Genomic DNA, 21,818 nt, shown 5'->3' with positions numbered 1-21,818 from the left:
CAATTGCCTCACAACTGCCAGACTTGATTGTACCAGGAGGGCTTCTTCACTGTTTGCAATTCAAACATACACTCGCTGTACAACAGCGGGCAATGTTACTGTTATGAGCCAATTGATGCAACACATTTTATTCTCCAAACGTAATTCTTGGCTATGCATTGAAGTGGACAAAGCAACACATGAACCAGTCATTTGTGGATGCAGCCGGCAAAAATTCTTTCAATCAGAGTGTGTGGAGAAAAGGCTACCATGATCACAGAAATTGCTGGCAGCTGCAGCCACCGTCAAAGGCTTGTTCGCATGCTACATTTATCAGCATGAACAAATGTCTAAGATTGCACAGCAATCTTGCCTAAGTGTAGAGCAGCATGTCTTGTGCAAAGCAACCCGGTGTAATGTAGCAATCTATTTTAGATTTGTGATTAAAGAGGAAGCTAAATAATTGTCATTCAAGATGCCAGATGCAGAATAAACCGCCTTTTGTCATCAAGTTCGATCTAGAAAGATCATGCAATACAGCTATGATGACCACCACTGTTATAATTTTATGTTCTCGAATTTAAGAAATGGTTTGCTTGGCCATGCCATATTTAGGTCTGCACTCCTACCTGCCCCCTGCTCCACAGCTCAGAAGACTATAGATGCAATCACAGCAATACTGTAGGCCTCATTTACAGTGGCTTACTCTCCTACATTCTGGAATGCTGGTGTTTTTTATATATGTATGTTAGGATTGTAAATTGTGGGCTTAACTGTTGGCCATGGTGCACATTCAATGGGCCTCATCAAGAATGTGAATACAATCTGTCCATTAAGAACAAATGGTGCACATTTCCCAGTCAATATACATAATCCCCAACTGGCCTTGGGGAATGTGCATATTTTTACTGCATTCTGTACATTCTCTAGGCAATGCATTCATTCTCTGGTCAGTGTGCGTAGTCTCCAAGAAACATGCACTTATTTTCCAACTCTAGTTTAGAGGTTTTTGATCTGCACCCTCCAAGCTGCTCCTGGCTCATTGCCTAATATTACAAGGCCCCACAACATACCCTCCTACTGATCAGCAGAGTGATGGGAAGAAGGAGTGGAACTCCAGTTATATATTAACTTTATCAGTATAATATATTATAAGTGTGTGACACTTGAGGCCCAGGTGGTCTCAGTGGCCAGGAGTGTCTATTTTAGTCCTTCCTGGACAGAGCTAGCTTAGCCACAGTAATTCATGTTCTGGTAACTCCCAACATTATCCCATAGTTAAGTGATGTTCTTTGTGCGGTAACACAAGATATGGCCTTCTCCACGATGGCACCTCACTTGGGAAAATTACTTCCCTTTTTATCTTACTTTTCAGTGTCACATAAAAACACAACTTTTCACCTAGGCTTTCGATGGCAGTGGAACAGATGGGGCCAAATGTACAATGACTGGTTGTCTGTCTGCTGCACTGATGTACAGTGATAACTGTATAACTGATGTTTTGATGCTTCATGTGACTTCTATTGCTTTGTTTTAATAATATTAATGTTCTACGTTGTAACCTGGGACCCTTTGAATGATCACTGAGACAAGTAAGTAACATGAAAGATAAAGAAGTGAAGCTCTATAATGGTGGGATTTTGTTGTTACTGTTCTAGACAAAAGTATTATATCTTCCTCAGCTGATTTGGTAAGAAGTGTCACGCTATCTCCTAGCGGAAGCCGCAAAAATAAAATTGAATTGTGCATTCGGGTTTACAGGCAGAGATCTGTTGCAACTACTTCTTGGCCACAGTGCTTCTTGGCACCCTTCTTGGCCAGCGTCCTGGGCCCAAGCTGCATGCACTGCAGACGGAGTCAATAGCTGGCAGTTCAAAGCACATCACAATACTACGCAAGGATAACCTTTAATCATTATCTGACAAACTGGGGGAGTTTGGGATTTATAGCTGTCACAGAGGAGAGAGAGAGAGAGAGAGCAAGTACAAATCTTACCATACAGCCTGCAGTAGTCACACCAAAAGTTTTACAGCAAGGCAAGCAGAGGTATAGATATATAGATATGGATCTATCCAGCCTCATATAACCAACATGCTTAACTCTAATTAATGCCAGAAAGGGTTAAGACCATAGAGTAAGCTGTCCTACTAGGCTTAGCTAGGTCACCCCCTCACCTTGGGAGGAAGGGATACCAAACTCTTGGTTCTCATTCTTCCACCATGTGAACCCTAACAGTAAGCTGAATGCTCCAAGCTGAGACTACTGTATGGAAAAAGTACATGGATCTGACCTTTGAAGGGTTTGTAAGTAAACTTTTTTTAACTTACTGAACGTGCTGTCTCTTTCTATGGCAAGGGAAGTAAGGAACTTTGGAAGCAGCTTAGAATAGGATATTTTAAAGGTCTAACAGCCTATATTTCCTCACTTTTTTGCAGCATGTTTTGTGAATTTAAATCTCTGCTGGGGTTCTCTCTCACCAAAGAGTACTTGTCCCAAAATCTGGATTTAGGCATCTAGGGAATTCTCCTTTTTATTCTTTGACCAAATTACCAAAAAACAACACACACACACATGTATATGTGTATATGTGTATATGTGTGTGTGTGTATATATATATATATATGTATATATTTGCTTTCGTAGATTTTCACGGGTACAGGAATGCAGGTTTTGGTGTCTTCGGGTGTCTTCCCGTGTAAGAGTCGGGGTGTCTGGGCGACGTTTCGACGAGGTCTCACTCGTCATCTTCAGGCTGGTGCTTTCGGCTTCTTGTTACTGGAACAGAGCAGAATCTGGTGTTTGAGTTCCTATAAATACTGTTGAGGGGTGTGGTGTATAGCCTCCAACGTTCTGGGCAGAGAGGAAGTTCCTGGATTAGTGTGCCTTTTCTTCTTTTGTTCCTTAATTACTTGAGGGATATCTTGAGTGATTTCATGAGTGATATTCTGAGTGATAATGACCCACCCAGTGGTATTCAGAATATCACTCATGAAATCACTCAAGATATCCCTCAAGTAATTAAGGAACAAAAGAAGAAAAGGCACACTAATCCAAGAACTTCCTCTCTGCCCAGAACGTTGGAGGCTATACACCACACCCCTCAACAGTATTTATAGGAACTCAAACACCAGATTCTGCTCTGTTCCAGTAACAAGAAGCCGAAAGCACCAGCCTGAAGATGACGAGTGAGACCTCGTCGAAACGTCGCCCAGACACCCCGACTCTTACACGGGAAGACACCCGAAGACACCAAAACCTGCATATGTATATATGTGTATATATATATATATGTGTGTGTGTGTGTGTGTGTATATGTGTGTGTGTGTGTGTGTATATATATATGTATATGTGTGTGTGTGTATATATATGTGTATATGTGTATGTGTGTGTATATATGTATATGTATATGTATATGTGTGTGTGTGTATATATATCTAATTGCAGTGCACTTCTATCTAGTGGGGGTGGGGTTATTGGTTTGTTTTGTTCTTCTTATGTATTTTGCATTTTTTATCTAGAATTTTTATTCTGTGACCACCCTGAGATCTATAGATGAAAGGTGGTATACAAATTATTTTATTATTATTATTATTATTATTAATAATAATAATAATAGTAGTAGTAGTAGTATCAGAAAGTAAAAACTTACAATACTTTCTGCTTCATGACCCATACTGTCTAGATGCATAATTTTCAAACTTTCTAACCTCACACTGATTTGTCTGCAGAGGAACTCGATCACCTGTTGCACAACCCTATGGAGAATTCTGAGGCATGTTCAAGAAAGCACTCTCAGTTCCCATGAGTACTAGCCCAGTGTGTCAAGCCAAACTATCACTCTGTGCAACCCAACAGTACATCCAGCATTGTCCACTGTATTGCAGGGGAAGACTAGTAACAGCAGAAACGCCCTTTTTAGGCAGTTTATCTGTCATTGCCAGCGTCCTCAATGAGGAACCCCTGCTAAAACTCCCCAAAGATCCCAGAAACTCAATAATCTAGATGCCATAACACATAAAGGCCATGCACAAGTAAACTTCTCGACTCATTCAAACTCAATGAAATTAAATCTTCTTTTCAATTTTATGGCTTAAATATTCACTTACCTCTGTTATATGCGGATTCGGATTGAACCCACACAGACTGCAAACTACAGTTTGACACTGAGTACATGTATTGTAATTGGCCTTCTCAGGAGTGTGCAGAAGCAGTTCAGTGGTAGTGCAAAGTGGGCAAAAGGTTTTCTTTGGAGCTGATCCACCAGGCTGAGATGAAGCAGCTTGTTGCTGTTGGGGTGGTTTCTCAGGTCCCGGCTGTTGGCCGGTAGGTTTTGTAGGTCCTGCCTGCTGCTGTGGTGGCTTTGCAGGCCCAGTTGGCTGGACTGGTGCCTTCGAAGGTTCCTTTGTGGGGCCTGCTGCCTGGGGGGCAGCCTTTGCTGGTCCTCCTGGCTGCTGAGACGGCTGCTTGCTGGGTGGTGTTCCTTGCTGGGCAGCTGGCTTGGCAGGAGAAGGTGCCTGGGAAGATGTTTTAGGACCATCAGGTGGCTGTGAGGGTGCTTTTGCTGCTCCTGGTTGTTGCGGTGAAGGCTTTACAGAGCTCTGCTGCTGAACAGGCTTTGTAGGCTCTGGCTGCTGTGACTGAGCTTTTGGTGGCCCTGGCTGCTGTGACTGAGCTTTTGGTGGCCCTGGCTGCTGTTTTGCTGCTTCTGCCTGTGGGCCTTTTGCTTGGCCAGGCCCTGGTTTCTGAGCCTGCTTAGGCACCCCAGGTGGCTGTGGCTGCTGTGGTGCTGGTTTGGAAGGTCCTGTTTTCTGCAGGGCTGGTTTGTCAGCCCCCTGTTGGGGAGCTGTTGCCTTCGGAGACTGTTGTTGCGCGGGTTGCTTGGTGGGTCCCTTTTGCGGCTCAGGCTTATCCTGCTCCTTTTGTGCAGGCTTCGGTTTCTTTGAGGCGTCTTCCTGAGCTGGGTCTGAGTCAGAAATCAAATCAAAGGGGTTGAATTTGTTTACAACTGAAGTGACTGCGCCAAATGGGTTGGCATCCGAGAGGAAGCTGGGCATCATACTTGGCTTCTGGTCGTCTTTAAAATCAGTTCTTGATTTAGACTGTCTCAAACTTGTAGAGGAAGGGCTCTTCCCAGGCGAGCGCTGCTCTGTTTTCAACGTATCTACTGTTCTGCTTTTGCTAAGAGTAGGGGCCCCAGCACCTGGAGGCTTGCCTAGTTGCTTTGGATGTTGGCTGCTGTCAAGCGGAGCATGTCTGCAAAAGGAACGAGATGATGGTTTAAATACCGTTTCACATACGCACAAATACACACACCTTTTAGTAAGCATTAAAAGTGTGGAGAATTCTTACATTTTTAAGAGACCTAAAAGGAACCCTTAAAAAATTCTGTTACCTAATAAAATCTAAATGGCAGCGGAATGCCTTAAGTAGATGTCAACCTCATTTCCCATCATTTACAGGAAAAAGGAAATTTCCAAATTTCCAAAGCAGGCACGTTACACAATGGTTTCTGACATTTCCCACTGACCCTCTTACATTTTTTTAATTAGCAGCAAGTGTGGGAATCCACAAAATTTATGACGTTTGCTACAGTCCCTCCTGGCATCTCAAGTGACAGGCAAATCTCCTAGTTTTGCATTGCCAATAGCAACTGTTCGCATTCTATGGACTGCAAATGGCCTGGTGGGTCATAATTTGTACAAGGTTGTGATATTCAGAAATGTGTTTGAATCTCAGCTCTGCACTAGGGAAAGTACTTAAAAACCACAATCTGTAGTTCCAGCTCCTAACTGTAATAATATGTTTTAAGGAAGGTGTTGATAAAATACTCATCCTTTAATTCAGTGTTTCCCAACCTCTTTTGGGCAACGGCACACCTGTTTAAGGAAAAAAATCTCGCGGCACACCACCATTACAGCCCCGTGACGTCAGCGCGCAGCGTCACGCCGGGAGGGACGCACGAAAGTGAAAGTTTTTTCCCTCCCCCTTGCCGGGGAACCTCCAAGCTTTGGGGGTGGGAGGAGGCAGCAGAGCGAGGGACTGAGGGACGGCGGCAACTGAGGTGGCGGCGGCTGTTGTGGTGGTGACGGCGATAGCGGGTGGAGGAGGGGGCGGCGGCGGGGCTTGAGGAGCCGTCGCCGGGAGTTGCTGCTGCTGTTGTTGCTGCTGCTGCCCGGACATGCCGGCCTCCTCCTCCTCCGCTGTCTCACGCTCCTCCCTTTTGCACACGCTGCCCCGCCGCTCGGCACCACCACCGCGGAGCCGCCCCCGGCTCGACGCGGATCCTCGCCGCCGCCGCCTCTCACTGCCCGACTCGCCCGCCTCCCTCCCACGGCACACCAGCCAATGTCTCACGGCACAGTAGTGTGCCGCGGAACACCGGTTGGGAAACACTGCTTTAATTGCTAATGAAATAAACTGCATCGTACAGCAAAAGGTACCCATACAAGGGCTTCGAAGTAAAGTAGAAATACAGAATTCTGTATGTTACTACGTCTTTGGAAGAATGCCAGCAGGACATTCTGCTGTGTTCAATAGGGAATCACTGTGCTGCTGGAAGGTTAAGATGAAATGTATTTCTCTCTCTCCGGAGGGTACCATATTCCTCAGCCCCTCCACGTGCTGCGAGTTATGTTTTTGAGTTTTCTAGCATCTAAATACAACCACACATGCCCAAAAACATTATTCCCCACTGCACATTAATTTTTAAAAATGGCACTCATTACATTTAACCTATTAAAAATTCCCCGCTCTGAGAACAATAAAGTGACTCTGCAATAATTTTTAATTAAGAGTTTCATCAGAAACGAACTGCTACAGTTGAATAAATAGTAGATAGAGCATGTTATATTTGAATTCTCCAAATGCAAAGTATGTTATTTTAATTGGCTAATATTTTCAGCTTGTGTTTTTCATATAACAGTGGATTCTTGCTGGAGGTCTTCCAAGTTATTTGTGTATTCCTAAATTCTTCCAAAGCATGTCCTCTATACATATCATAAAGGTTTCACCCAGAAGCTGTTATGGAAGGGCAATTGTCCAAGATGGCAGTTTAGACTGTCTGCTTAAAATATAGCCAGCAACTCAAATTAGACAGACAAAAGCATCTTCCTATAAACATCTGGACAGGGAATGATTCACAGCCTTGTAGGGGGTGAAGGAAAAGCATATTACACCTTACTTTACTCCCTGGGGCTCTGATTCACCCACAAGTGGCCTGGAAAGCCAAGAGGAATGTTCTCTAATGGCACGAAAATCAGCCCATTCTTCACAGGAAGATAGGCAGCCATTGGGTGAGGAATAATTGATGTGCTTGAATTAGTCAAATACTAGAAGGAAACTTAAGGTTGTTTTTCAGATCTAGGATAGAAGTTGCAGTATTAGGGGGAAGGTGATTGAAATGTGCTGTACCTAAACTCCCTATCCATCGTTACCTCTCTTGAGGGAATGGACAGACTCTGGATTTATACTGAGTATAGAAGGAAGAGAGTAAAATTAGGGGGGAGGGGGTCATATTCCTTGTGAATTTGCATATTTGAAATGTCTCTGGAATTTAGTGTCAAACAATTCCTGATTTCTCCCAGCAGCTCATACCAAAAACCACTCTTGAGGGCTACAACCCAACAAATTAATAATATAATAATAATAATAAATTTTATTTATATCCCGCCCTCCCCAGCTGAAGCCGGGCTCAGGGCGGCTAACAACAATAAAACAGTACAAAAGTACAACATAAACAACATTCTAAAATCATTCATTATAAAAATTAATTAATTCACGCCACTAGCAACCATTGGGCCAGAGCTCTGCGAAGATTGCCGAGGGAGGGAGTCAGGCTGTGCCCTGGCCAAAGGCCTGGTGGAACAGCTCCGTCTTGCAGGCCCTGCGGAAGGATGTCAAGTCCCGCAGGGCCCTGGTCTCTTGTGACAGAGTGTTCCACCAGATCGGAGCCACAGCCGAAAAAGCCCTGGCTCTAGTTGAGGCCAGCCTAACTTCCCTGTGGCCTGGGACCTGCAATATGTTTTTATTTGAAGACCGTAGGTTTCTCTGTGGGGCATACCAGGAGAGGCGGTCCCGTAGGTACGAGGGTCCTAGGCCATATAGGGCTTTAAAGGTTAAAACCAGCACCTTAAACCTGATCCTGTACTCCACCGGGAGCCAGTGCAGCTGGTATAGCACCGGGTGAATGTGATCTCGCAGCGAAGACCTCGTAAGGAGTCTCGCTGCAGCATTCTGCACCCGCTGGAGTTTCAGTCTCAAGGGCAGCCCCACGTAGAGCGAGTTACAATAATCCAGTCTGGAGGTGACCGTCGCGTGGATCACAGTGGCTAGGTCAGGGCGAGAGAGGTAAGGAGCCAACTGCTTAGCTTGGCGGAGATGGAAAAATGCCGCCTTTGTTATAGCTGCAATCTGCGCCTCCATGGAAAGGGAGGTGTCGAAGATTACACCCAAACTCTTAACGGACGGTGCTGGCACTAATTGCGCCCCCGCAAGAGATGGGAGTTGCCCCCCCCAATCCCATATCGCCCCGTCCCAGCCACAGGACCTCTGTCTTCGAAGGATTTAGCTTCAACCGGCTCCCACGTAACCATCCAGCCACAGCTTCCAAACATCTGGTCAGTGTGTCTGGGGCTGAGTCAGGATGGCCATCCATCAACAGATAGAGTTGGGTGTCATCGGCATACTGATGACAACCCAGCCCAAAACTCCGAACAAGCTGGGCGAGGGGGCGCATAAAGATGTTGAAAAGCATCGGGGAGAGTATCGCGCCCTGAGGTACTCCACACACCAAGGAGTGGCGCGATGACAATTCCCCCCCAAGCGCCACCTTCTGTCCCCGACCAGATTTTAGCAAATAAGGGTGTTTCTCAATATCTGATGATAGATTGTAAAGTTAAAGGTAAAAGATAAAGAACCCCTGGATGGTTCAGTCTAGTTGAATTTGACTGTGGGGTGCAGCACTCATCCCGCTTTCAGGCCAAGGGAGCCGGCATTTGTCCACTGGCAGCTTTCTGGGTCATGTGGCCAGCATGACTAAACTGCTTCTGGTGCAATGGAACATCGTGATGGAAGCCAGAGTGCATGGAAATGCTGTTTATCTTCCCGCTGCAGTGGTACCTATTTCTATACTCACACTGGTAGGCTTTTGAACTGCTAGGTTGGCAAAAGCTGGGACAGAGCAACAGGAGCTCACCCCATCGCACGAATTCGAACTGTTGACCTTCCGATTGGCAAGCCCAAGATGCTCAGTGTGGTTGAGACCACAGTGCCACTGGCATCCCTTATCTGATGATACCGAACTTTGGCTTAATTATAAGTATTCTGTATTTATAATTAGTGGAAAGAACTCCAGTATTAATATTATGGGGGCTAAAAGTCTGCACATGGAAAGTGAATGGTCTAGGTAACCAAGGTGAAGAGGAGAAAGAGTATGGTCAGTATTAAAAAATGAAGCCTCAGAAAGGAACTACAAAATAATAATAATAATATCTAAATAGGTAAAACAGCTTATTTCTTGTGAATGGCATATGGTTGCAGGCAAATCCACAGAAAAGGAGGTAGCAATCTGGACTGTCAATAAGCCTAGGTTTCATGAGTCAAGATACACTACTTGACCCTAAAGGTAGATGTATTTTTCAAGGATTAATGAAAATCGTGAAATTACTCTAGGCTCAGTGGGCACCACAGTTCAAGAAGGACACTGACAAACTGGAACGTGTCCAGAGGAGGGCAACCAAAATGGTCAAAGGCCTGGAAATGATGCCTTATGAGGAACGGCTAAGGGAGCTGGGCATGTTTAGCCTGGAGAAGAGGAGGTTAAGGGGTGATATGATAGCCATGTTCAAATATATAAAAGGATGTCACATAGAGGAGGGAGAAAGGTTGTTTTCTGCTGCTCCAGAGAAGCGGACACGGAGCAATGGATCCAAACTACAAGAAAGAAGATTCCACCTAAACATTAGGAAGAACTTCCTGACAGTAAGAGCTGTTCGACAGTGGAATTTGCTGCCAAGGAGCGTGGTGGAGTCTCCTACTTTGGAAGTCTTTAAGCAGAGGCTTGACAACCATATGCCAGGAGTGCTCTGATGGTGTTTCCTGCTTGGCAGGGGGGTTGGACTCGATGGCCCTTGTGGTCTCTTCCAACTCTATGATTCTATGAATGTTTAGCCCTAATAATGGCCAAATAAATATTTTACAGCAAACTCTTCAATGACTCACACAATTTGCAAAAGGAACTGCAATTTTGGGTGGCAATTTAGATTGGATCAATGAAACAAAAATGGATACGAGAGGGAAATCAAGGAAAAGATTTGTGCCAAATCTGGTTTAAAGATATTCTTGATGCTGCTGATCTAACAGATTTAAGGTGAGAACCCCCCCCCCAAACTGGATTAAACATTCACTGGATGTTCACTGCAAGGCATTTGACTGGTTAAGTTGGGATTTGAAACATGCTTTACCTTCCTGCCCCCCCAAAAAACTCATTTTCAGAGGATATTCATTGTGGCTTTAAAAGCAGTAACATAAAGGTAACTTAGCCTCTATTCAACTAAATGCCTGGGACACACCCAAAAATCAACATTTGTGCCTTGTCACCTTTGTTCTTTGCCTCCTGTATGGAGCCTATGGCAAATAAAATCTATCAAAATCAGTTGGTACAAGGAATAAAATACACAGGTATGAGACATAAAATAAATCTTTTTGCAGGTAGCATAGTTGCCAACTCCCTGAGGGCCTAAGCACCCACAAAAGTCCCCATGAAGGGGCCAGGCACCCTGCGTGGCACCCACAGCCCGAAGTACCCACAGTCGCGGGGCCAAAATGGCATTCCTGGCACATAGTGTTACTTTAATACTAGCAAACCAAATATTTTCTTCACCAGCATCATTCAAAGAAATCGCATACAATGGTAATGTGCCAGGAATGGAAAGTAATTATTAAAAAATAAAAAATGTTGAATATGTCTCACCACCTACTCAATTTCACTTCCACGAACTATCTAGAGTTAAATTATATTCTAAGCACAAAAATACATTGGTGGAACTATCATAAAATGAAAGGTGACGGAGGGAATTTTGATGCTTTGATAAAATCTGTTATTTAAACATATATATATATTATTAAAGGAACAATATATAGCTTTCTTTCTTAATTGCTGTATCTTTTCCCAGTAAACTAAATGAGCCAAGAGCTAAGATTTAATTTTTTTTTTTACAGTTTTAAAAGGATATTTTGATTTTAAGCAAATCTTTCCCATAAAGATTACTGCAACATACTGGCCATTGCTGACAAATGTGAACATTCCTGATTATAATTTAGTTTCAGGCAACTAAATTGCTGAAATTACATGTTTCTAGACAAGAGCAATGAAACTAAGTGCACTCATATAAGACATGTTTAAGGATTCCCACCTCCCTCTCCTGTATTAGAGACACTTTCTTCACACAACAAATCAGCAACATTAACACTACACCCTACTAAACTACTGTGGAAACAATGACAGCAAAAATCAGCCCTGATGGACCAAAATGGATGACAAGTTCAACTCTGTGCCAATATTCTGCAAAACTGCTTGGAACTGACTTTGCTGACTCTCAGTGACAATCAAGTGAAAACTTGACATCTTGAATAAGAGATAACATAGTAACATCAGCACAGTGAGATCCAAAAAAGAATAGCAACCATGTCACAACGATGTGGAATTACAAGCATTGTTGAAATGTTCAGTAGAAAATGGAATGCGCTAGAATGTGTCAAAGAACCCTGAGTAAAGAAATGCTGGATAAGGAAAGGTTACAGTCATAGCTTCCCAGGTTATGGCAATCCACAATGCATAGGTTACTTGGGTTCACCTATGTAAGTAATGAAATTGATGTAAAATTTCATATACCAGGTCTACTTCCTGATCATTCTAAGAGGTATTTGGGTCCTTTTGCTTACAACTGCCTCTCTATCTCTTATCTCTACCTCTTCTGTCTTTGTTACTTGTTGCCTAACTTTTTCACAGGTTCTCATCCATAGGATACTGGCTGAGTAACTATGAACTATATTCCAAAATGCTATCTTCGTAAACTTGGAAATTAGGATGTGCCAAGGAGCTTAGAAATTCTACTTCAGCAGTAAATGGGCTGGAGGAAGTCAGGAGGCCAAAGCTTCAATTCCTTTTGAGACAAGCCTACCTAAATGCTTAGAAAATTGAGATTAATTTTAATCTGTTTTAGTGTTCTGCATGTTTTAAAGTAGGATTGTAATTTTTCTTGATTTTACTGTTTTATCTTTTGTAAACCACTTTGATTTTTTTATGATCCGGTGGTGTATAAATTTTATGAAATAAATGAAATAACTATTTCCCAACTCATAGCTCTAAAACAGCTTTACAACCACCCAGCCCAAACCATACCCTGTTAACCCTTTGAAACAGCAGACACTGAATTCCCCTATAAAACTACAGCTGCACAGGTATGGCACTTCAGTATAATCAGTCTCCCATAAATTAGTGCTATGGGACATGCCTTATCAACAACATCTTGCCAAACTCTTCTTCTTGCCAGAAGCTAGGTTTCCCCCCCCCTCTATAAACAAGGAATTAGGTGTTTGCTAAGAGCCAGTTCAGAAAAATATATGCAGCATTGGGTCTCTCACAAATGAATAGCATCCACTAAATAGTGCTAGAGGAGATATAAAGTCTCTGCCTGTGGCATTTGACATGCCATGAGTCATTACACACATGCAAGTCATCACTTGATGAACATGCACCTCATGAATAGCCCCACCAAGGCGCACAAATAAAAGTCATGTCAACAGAGCCAGTATCTATGAACCACCTGAGAAATGAAATACTGATTTAAGAATTTTGTAACAACTAGAGGGCATCAGACTTTTCCTGCCCATGAAAACTACCCCCACTTCTACATGTTAGCAATTTCACTCCTCCGATGCTGCAGATGAGATTGTTGTAAATCAGATGCCTGTCTGGGACAAGTCTGGGAAAGGAAGTGTCTTATCTCTTCCGCTGTGGGTACTATTACACTGTACTTTCACTTTTATTTTTTTCTGTATGTTCTCTCGGAGCTGGAGAGAACGGACGCCATTATGCTTTTGTCTATACATAATGTGTAAATAAATAGTAGATTAACTCTACAATGTCTCACACTTCTTGCTGTGTTATGCCAGAAGATTAGTGTGCATATATCATTCTGATGTATGTCGCTAGAAGCACACGGGAAGAGAAGGGAGATGCCTTTTCCAGAGCTGAGCGTACCGGAGGACGCTCAGAGTTTTGGAGGGTTGCAGGTACCCCCGGGGCGCTTTCCCAACACTAAAGACTCCATTAATTTCAGTAAAATGAATAGACGCAATCCTCTGAGAATAGTCTACTATTCTTCACTGAAAATTACCAAGCAGCATTTAGTTTGGTATTCTACTGACAGGTCTTTTGAGTGGTGTCATGCATTTCGTAAGCTTTAAATACAATTATAGGTTTTCTAATGTCAGCCTACTTAGAGGTCTTGCTAACAAAAACATGTGTCACAATATGTTCGTCAGTGTTTAAGGAACCACACAAGTTTTTTGGTTTTGCCCTTTTGTATTAGGAGGCTAGCATGGTTGCTCCTCTTCTGAAGCTAGTGCAACACAATCCTAAACATACTTATGCAGAGGTAAGTACCAATGAGGTCAATGAGATTTACACGCTAGTAAATATGCTTTGAACTACAACCTCAACCAGCTGTTCTTAAAACTCTTTTAGGCTTCCTTGTTCTGCGTTTAAAACAAAAACATGTTATGTCCACAATACGCATGGCCTTGGAAGGTTTTTGAATTAAAACTACAATGCATCGCAGTGGGTGGTTAGGTTTGTGCATGCGCTAGATCACTTTTTATGGCTGATGTGGAGAATTTGCAAGCCTAGAAGTGTCTACCTGCTGCCTAGCAACAATATTCCATTCCCTTAACCCCAAGTGTGCAGCAAAAAACATGAATTTTAGAAAGCATCCACTATGATTTGCTTGTCAAAAATACTCGTTTTCATCTTGCCTTGGGTACTACAAGAAAGTGCTCTGCGGGCTGTGCTGATCTGCAGAGTGGAGTTTAAGAATAATTTTCATAAAATTACTTTAAGAATCATTTCCTTAAAATTGTTCGAACAGACATGAGGCAAAATTAACTCACCTGGGTCTGCTTATATTTTGTACCTAGCCTGAAGGTAGTAGATCAATGGGGAAATGAAGAAAGCAGGACTCTACCAGGCCTCATTTTTTACAATCTTTCATAAAATAGCAAAAGGTACATCACTTACTTCTGTCAAGTTGTAAAGAGATGCTCCCCTACCCCCCTGCTTTCTTATATAAATGACCATTGGAATTTTTACTGAAGGGTGGTATAAAGATATCAGAAATAAATGAATATACACAAATCTTTACTAGAATAGAGGCCCATAACAACCTTGTTGTTTCTAAGCCAAAGTCAAATGATAACTTTATTCCCTGCTGCTGCTCACTATTTCTCTAAGATGTGGAGACAAGGACAATGCAATGCCCATGTAATGTAAAAATAAAAAAATGGATTATATCTCATTACATATGGATTCTTGCTGACTACATAATAAAAGTTCATCATTTACGATTAAGGCCCATCAAACAATCTTCATGGCGTATGAAATTCTTCAGTGACTGTTTTAGGTTTAGAGAATATGACATCTCAAGATACATTTAGATTACATTTAAGATAACTCTTTTAGAAATGACCATTATGTATACTAGGTAAAGGTACCCCTGCCTGTACGGGCCAGTCTTGACAGACTCTAGGGTTGTGCGCTCATCTAACTCTAGAGGCCGGGAGCCAGCGCTGTCCGCAGATGCTTCCGGGTCACGTGGCCAGCGTGACAAGCTGCATCTGGCGAGCCAGCGCAGCACACGGAACGCCGTTTACCTTCCCGCTAGTAAGCGGTCCCTATTTATCTACTTGCACCCGGGGGTGCTTTCAAACTGCTAGGTTGGCAGGCGCTGGGACCGAGCGATGGGAGCGCACCCCGCCATGGGGATTCGAACCGCCGACCTTTCGATCGGCAAGTCCTAGGCGCTGAGGCTTTTACCCACAGCGCCACCCGCGCCCCTCCAATTATGTATGCTAGGCATAGACAAACTCTGCCCTCCAGATGTTTTGAGCCTACAATTCCCATCATCCCTGACCACTGGTCCTGTTAGCTAGGGATGATGGGAGTTGTAGTCCCAAAACATCTGGAGGGCCCAGTTTGCCTATGTATACAAACCAAAACCCTAAAGAAATGTTGATATACTTGAGAGAGTACTCAGCTACTTTAGGCAGAGCTGGTCAAAGATATGTTGGCTCTTGAGGAGCACCCCAAAATGGCACCCTTTTCCTCAAGGAAAGAAGGGGTGAGGGAAGATCTACATCAGAAACAATAGGGAGGGAGTGAAAGGTCAACATCGGGATCTGCCGCCTGAGGCAGCTGCCTCACCTTGACTAGCCCTGATCCTAAGGAAAGCCTTTGCTCCCCACCATCCCTGTGTTCCCAGGTGTCCCTAGGTATTTTTACAATGCTACAAAAGAACGTCTGAGTTCTTCTCTGTTTCAGAGTTAAATAATATTACAGTATCAGCCACTGTGTCATTTTTAAATTAGATTAACGAAGGAAACATGTTTATGAGGTACACTAGCAGGTGAATTAAGATATCCCTTGAAAGCCTTAATCCAGGTGCCTCTGCCATCTAACATGAGGCTGGAGGTGACAGAAGAGAGGCTGTTGTTGGTTCTGATTCACCATTTCTATAATTCACTCTTGTTAGAGACCTGCCAGCTGCCTGTGCTGCTATATTTTACACACTAAGTAAGAGCTTTTAAATTTTTCCCCAAGACTACTCATGGTGATTTTAATCTCATCTTTGCTGGATGGATTTTAACCTCAGCTATAAACAGCAATTGTGGCAATGGTGTTATTATTGTTTTATATTTCATTGAAAATTGTTCTGAAAACTATTTAACTGAAGGGCAGAATTAAAATAATTGCATACATAAATCACAAAGCAGGTGAAATGACGGTTCTCCCACTTGTGTCATTTGTTAATTCACATTGAATGGAAGGTTTCCTTCCAAAATGTGGGTGGAACCACCCTGGGAACTTCGGATGAAGGGTGATATACAAATTTAATAAATTATAACTATTATTTTTAAAACTGTTAATAAAAAGCTTTTGCTTTCTTAGTTTACTGCTGAAGTCAAAACTGTTACAAGATGGATTAACTGCCAATCTATCATGGAAATTTAAACCAAATTAAAATTCAGTGATTTTAGAGATGAAACTGAATCTAAATTGGCAACACAAATACATCGAATTTTCTTCTCAGATAGTGCACTTCCCTTGCAAACTGTTGAATTAAAAGGATAACTTGCATGCCACTACTTGGAACTTGAGGTTGGTGGAAAGATAGTGATGTGAACAGTTTAGCAATGATTCAAGGTTTAATCTAAAATAATAAACCATTTTAAATTAGCATGCCAAAGTTATTTAATGTGCCAGATGGAAATGGGCCTTGAGGTAACCTCAGTACAAGACTCATTCTTCCCTGTATTGTCAAAAATTGCCCCTGTCTGTGCCACACATCCAGTATATTTCTCCACACTTAGGTATATAGGTAATCTGTAGATAGCGCATTAATGTTATTTCAATAAAATAAGTACCAGCACCAAATATGATTTAGGGATTCTTTTATGCTCTTCGTTGCAGTGTGAATTAAGGATTACTTTTTTTATCACAGCTGGTAGCTGAAACAGTTTTTACAAATGCAGTTGGTATATTATGAAATCGTTTCATAATAATTTATTCATAAATGAAATATTTTGAGGCTCTTAAGCATTATATTTCTGATGTTTTTATTATTAATATGATAGAATCTGTATGCAGATGGTTACTAGTGTGGTGCAAATTCAGTCTAATCCTGACACTAATCCTGATCGAAAATCTGTAGCCTGATAGCTGTGCAGACAGGTAGGGAGGCTGATATTGAGGTCGTCAGCCAGCTTTTCTAATTTCTAACTTCTTCCGCTTTCCATCAAGGTTGTGAGAAATTGACTGAACCACAAGACAAGCTGCTTCAGATCAAGTCAATTTCACTATGGGAAGATAGCTTCATAAACAAAATATAGGACAAACCCCGTGGAACTCAGTGGGACTTATTTCTGACCACATGTTTAGGATGGTAAGGTAAAGGTAAAGGTACCCCTGTCCGTACGGGCCAGTCTTGACAAACTCTAGGGTTGTGCGCTCTTCTCACTCTAGAGGCCAGGAGCCAGTGCTCTCCACAGATACTTCCGGGTCACGTGGCCAGCGTGACGAAGCTACTCTGGCGAGCCAGAGCCACACACGGAAACGGCGTTTACCTTCCCGCTAGTAAGCGGTCCCTATTTATCTACTTGCACCCGGGGGTGCTTTCGAACTGCTAGGTTGGCAGGCGCTGGGACCAAACGACAGGAGCGCACCCCGCCGCGGGGATTCGAACCGCCGACCATGCGATCGGCAATTCCTAGGCGCTGAGGTTTTACCCACAGCGCCACCCGCGTCCCTGCGTTTAGCATGGTACTCCAAGGCAAACTTTGCATTTGCTTTTCTTTTAAAGTAGTGTGTGTGTGTGTGTGTGTGTGTGAGAGAGAGAGAGAGAGAGAGAGAATGTGCCTTTCTATCTACATTTTTAACATAGTTTTTAAAGAGATCCAGGGAAGGAATGGAGAAAAAAGGAGATCAGAAATCAAAGCGCACTATCTAACTTATCAACAGCAATGAGCATCCTTAATAGTCACACCATAAGGTACAAGGGCCTGGACACACTAGGAAAATCTCCAAAACTCCTGTGAACAGAGAACATGGAGGGTCACAAAAATGACCATGTGTATCATTTGTGGCTATCCTACCCATTCTCTTACAAATTTTGGAATACCTAAAATTAGCAAACAACTAGAGATTAAGAGAAGAAATAGTTTCAAGTAGAATGGGGGGGGGCGGGGGAGATGTAAAACCTTTTTGCTTTAAATTATTGTTTTAAATTAATTTAATTTCAATTTATCAATCAGTTCATCAAGCGCTGATGAGCTTTACAGAGTAACAATTTATTTGGCAGTTACCGTATTTTTCCGTGTATAAGACCAGGTTTTTCAACCAAAATATTCGGTTTAAAATTGGGGCTCGTCTTATACACGGGTAGTGCTGCGGGGTGTTTTCTTAATTTGGAGTCCCCCCAAATAGGGGCCGTCTTATACATGGGGGCATCCTATACACGGGAAAATACCGTATCCAGGATGAGATAGGAACATAACTGGCAACTGTTAACGGAATAGGAGGAATTTGTCAATGTGGTGTGAGGAAAATAAAGAATTCAGAGGGATAGGATTTGAACGGGGGGGGGGAGAGGGGAAAAATAAGATATTTTGAACCACAGCTCTGTCTCCCGGCGCAATAGAAAAGGATGAGAAATATCAAAGATAAATATAAATAAGACCAAAAAGCCCTCTATAGAAAAGCCAGCGTTTTCAGCACCACGGACAGGGGAAATTGAAATTACGTGCCTCGTAATGGCCAGGCGAGGTAGCAGTGCGCGCTGCTCCACCGTCAACGCGATTCCCTGGCAGCATAAATGGGAGGACCCCCCCGGACCCCCCCCAAAAAGGAGGAGGCAGCAAAGACCCCCCCATCTCGAGGCCCGTAGTGCCTCAGCACCCGCCACCAGTGGCGTAGCGTGGGGGGGTGCAGGGGGGGCCGGCCGCACCGGGTGCAACATCTGGGGGTTAGGGGGCGCAAATCCACGGGTGAGGGGGCGCAAATTTCTTGCCTTGCCCCGGGTGCTGACAACCCACGCTACGCCACTGCCCGCCACATCTCCTTGGCCCCGGGTCTGAGGCGCCTTCTCTCCAGCCCCAGAGCCAGGGGGAGAGAGAGCCGCGCTTGGAACTTGAGCATCTCTCGCTCTCATTCTGTGGAGAGCAGCGCTCGGCGCTTCCATTTTAGCTGCCGCGCAGGGGCGACGGCGGAGCCCGCTCCCCGGTGGGGCTGGCACGGGACGCGCCCCATTTGCTCTGCCCCCCCCCCCCGGGCCCGCTGTGGGCAGCCAGCAACCGGGCAGCCCCCTCACCTCAGCGAGGAGGAGGAGGGGCTCGCCTCGGCTATGGCTGCCCCCAAGCGCCCCCCCACCCCCCCACGCCTCGCCTCGCCCCCCCCCCGGCCTTGGCGTGCCTTTGCTGAGGAAGCCTCTGGGCCGCCGCGTCGCCCTCGGGCAGCCCCTGCTGCGCCCTTGACACGACGGCGGCGATCTGCCTCCTCTCGTCCTCGCTCAGCCCCGCCGCGGCCCCGGATGGGGGGCCCTGCTGCCGCGGGGAGCCGCCGTCCGCCGCGCCGGCCACGCCTTCGGGCAGCCCGGCCCAGCCCTCGCCGCCCTCCAGGCTGGCCTCGTTGCCCATGGCTCTGCGTCCAACCAGGGAAGCGCCCGCGCCGCTGCTGCTGCTGGAGAGGCGAGGGCGGGCTAGGGCTCGGCGGCGGCCGCCTGCATGGCTCCCGAGCCGGGTGTCCCCCGCTGCTGCCGCTCGACAGACAGCAGGGCGAGAAGGAGCCGAGAGCGCTCTTCCGCCCCCTCCCTCCTCGGCCCGCACGGCGCATGCGCCTTGCACAAGGCCGGCTGCTGCCCCTCCTCCCCTTTACACACACGCGCGCGCACGCGAGAGCGGCATGCTCCGCCCGGCTCGGCAGCGCTTAAAGGAACCGCACGGCGCGCGCCCGCGGTCGGGGCAGGATCTCCCCTCTGGTTCTAGAATGCAGTGGCGTAGCGTGGGTTGTCAGCACCCGGGGCAAGGCAAGTAATTTGCGCCCCTAACCCGTGGATTTGCGCCCCCTAACCCTAACCCCCAGATGTTGCGCCCGGTGCGGCCGGCACCCCCTGCACCCCTCACGCTACGCCACTGCTAGAATGGTAAGGGATGGAAGGGGTCCCTGAGGGTCATCGAGTCCAACCCCTTGCGATGCGGGAGCAACCGGTTCTGCACAGAAAGCAAGCGGCGCACAAAGGATTGAAGAAGAAGAAAAAGCAAGAGATAGAATGCAATTGAACGTCAGTAGAATCTCACTGAATTGTAGAGCTGGAAGGGGCACTGAGGGTCATCGAGTCCAACCCCTTGCGATGCGGGAATCAAAGGCACACTGGAAAGAAAAGCATCCCATGGCTGTTGCAGATATATCCAGTTCGCGGGTGGGGTGGGGCAGAGGTTCATGAATTGAAAGGGGGTTGCTGTAATGGGGCTTGTGTTCTGCGTGGTGCATCCCTTGCACTTGGTGCAAAAGCTGCAGTTGGTGCAGGAGGCTGTAGCACGGCTGCAGACAGGAATGAGTCAGCACCTGACACCTGTGCTCAGAGATCTGCACTTGTTGTGGATTTACTACCAGGCCAGGTTCAAGGTGTTACTGTTAGTATATCATTTTTTTATATATAAAATTTTTATTTGTTTTTCACAGTTTTTATAAACACAAACAATACACAATACAAACAAAACAAAAAAAACCCCACACAAACGAACATGGATAATTTCGTATCCTTTTTTCTTAAACCTTACTTCACCGACTTCACCGTACCTCCCCTTTCTACGTCCCAATTTCCAAACTTATTTCAGCAAATCCTAACCCTTGGTTTTATCAAATTTTCCCTTATTCTTTTCTTTTACTTAATCTTTTACAGCTGTAATCCCCTTTTTTTCTAAAACCTCGACATTTTAGCATTCATTAATTTTACAATGTTTCTTAAGATAAATTTTGAATTTCTTCCAATCTTCGTCCGCCGTCTCTTTCCCCTGGTCGCGGATTCTGCCGGTCATTTCAGCCAGTCCCATATAGTCTATCACCTTCATCTGCCATTCTTCCAGAGTGGGTAGATCTTGAGTCTTCCAATGCTTTGCGTACTGTTAGTATATCAAGCCCTTAACAACTTGGGAACTGTATGCCTGCATATGAAAAGTCACCAGAAAAAGAGTCCGTAGCGGTGGATACGCTATGGCCACAGAATATGCTCGCATGACCTCAGAGGGAGGCCAGGATAAAGCCGAAAGGGAAAGGACCAGGTGACATAATCAGACACGGCACATCTGCTCAAAGCTTCCCTCAGGGATTCTGTGTACATGACTCCCTCCGTTCATACATCTGCGGCTTTCCAGCCCATCTGGTTCTGAAGTGAGTCCAGTACACTCTCTGTTGTCCTCATACTGCAAAATGACACACGGCAGTGTTATTTCGTGGCACTAACATCCAACAACAAGGTCCGTTGAAACATGGGAGGGGGATTTAGGTCAAACCCAAAGGCATAAGTTGGGGATCTTTTTCATCCACATAGGGTAAGTGATCCCAAGCCTTCTGTACCAACAGTTGCACCCTCAACTTGTCCCAGTTGCAAGGCCGCACTCCTGCCTGCAGCTCTGCTGCAGCATTCTTCACTAACTGTCATTTCCAGGTCAAGCGCAAGGGAGGCCCCACATAGTATACCTGAAGGAGCGTCTCCACCCCCATGTGTATCTGAAGAAGTGTGCATGCACACGAAAGCTCATACCAAGAACTAACTTAGTTGGTCTTTAAGGTGCTACTGGAAGGAATTTTTTTATTTTGACTATGGCAGACTAACACGGCTACCTATCTGTAACTCCACCCCCATCGTTCTGCCCGGATGCTGAGGTCCAGCGCTGAGGGCCTTCTGGTGGTTCCCTCATTGCGAGAAGCAAAGCTACAGGGAACCAGGCAGAGGGCCTTCTCGGTAGTGGCACCCACCCGGTGGAACGCCCTCCCATGAGATGTCAAAGAG

At 45.0% G+C, this 21,818-nt stretch overlaps 1 protein-coding gene across 6 annotated transcripts in view; it reads right to left on the bottom strand.

Annotated features, from left to right (window-relative positions):
* Positions 1-21,818, bottom strand: part of PCLO (piccolo presynaptic cytomatrix protein) — a gene marked incomplete at its 5' end in the record, with an annotated part of 250,781 nt that overhangs the window by 214,576 nt on the left and 14,387 nt on the right. For 5 of the 6 annotated variants that reach the window (XR_014219941.1, XM_082222991.1, XM_082222992.1 and 2 more), the window contains one exon: positions 4,086-5,232. Coding sequence is in view for 5 of the 6 variants with exons in the window: in XM_082222991.1 (XP_082079117.1) it covers positions 4,086-5,036 (951 nt within the window). Of the gene's footprint in view, positions 1-4,085; positions 5,233-19,219; positions 19,444-21,818 lie in introns of those variants that run through there. The other variant, XM_082222995.1, reaches the window with a different exon arrangement.

The sequence above is a fragment of the Podarcis vaucheri genome, assembly GCF_965113315.1.
Source record: "Podarcis vaucheri genome assembly, chromosome: 5".
In the NCBI taxonomy this organism is placed as follows: domain Eukaryota; kingdom Metazoa; phylum Chordata; class Lepidosauria; order Squamata; family Lacertidae; genus Podarcis; species Podarcis vaucheri.
The sequence above is the reverse complement of the archived record's forward strand: the minus strand, read 5'-3'. Positions and strand labels throughout refer to the sequence as shown.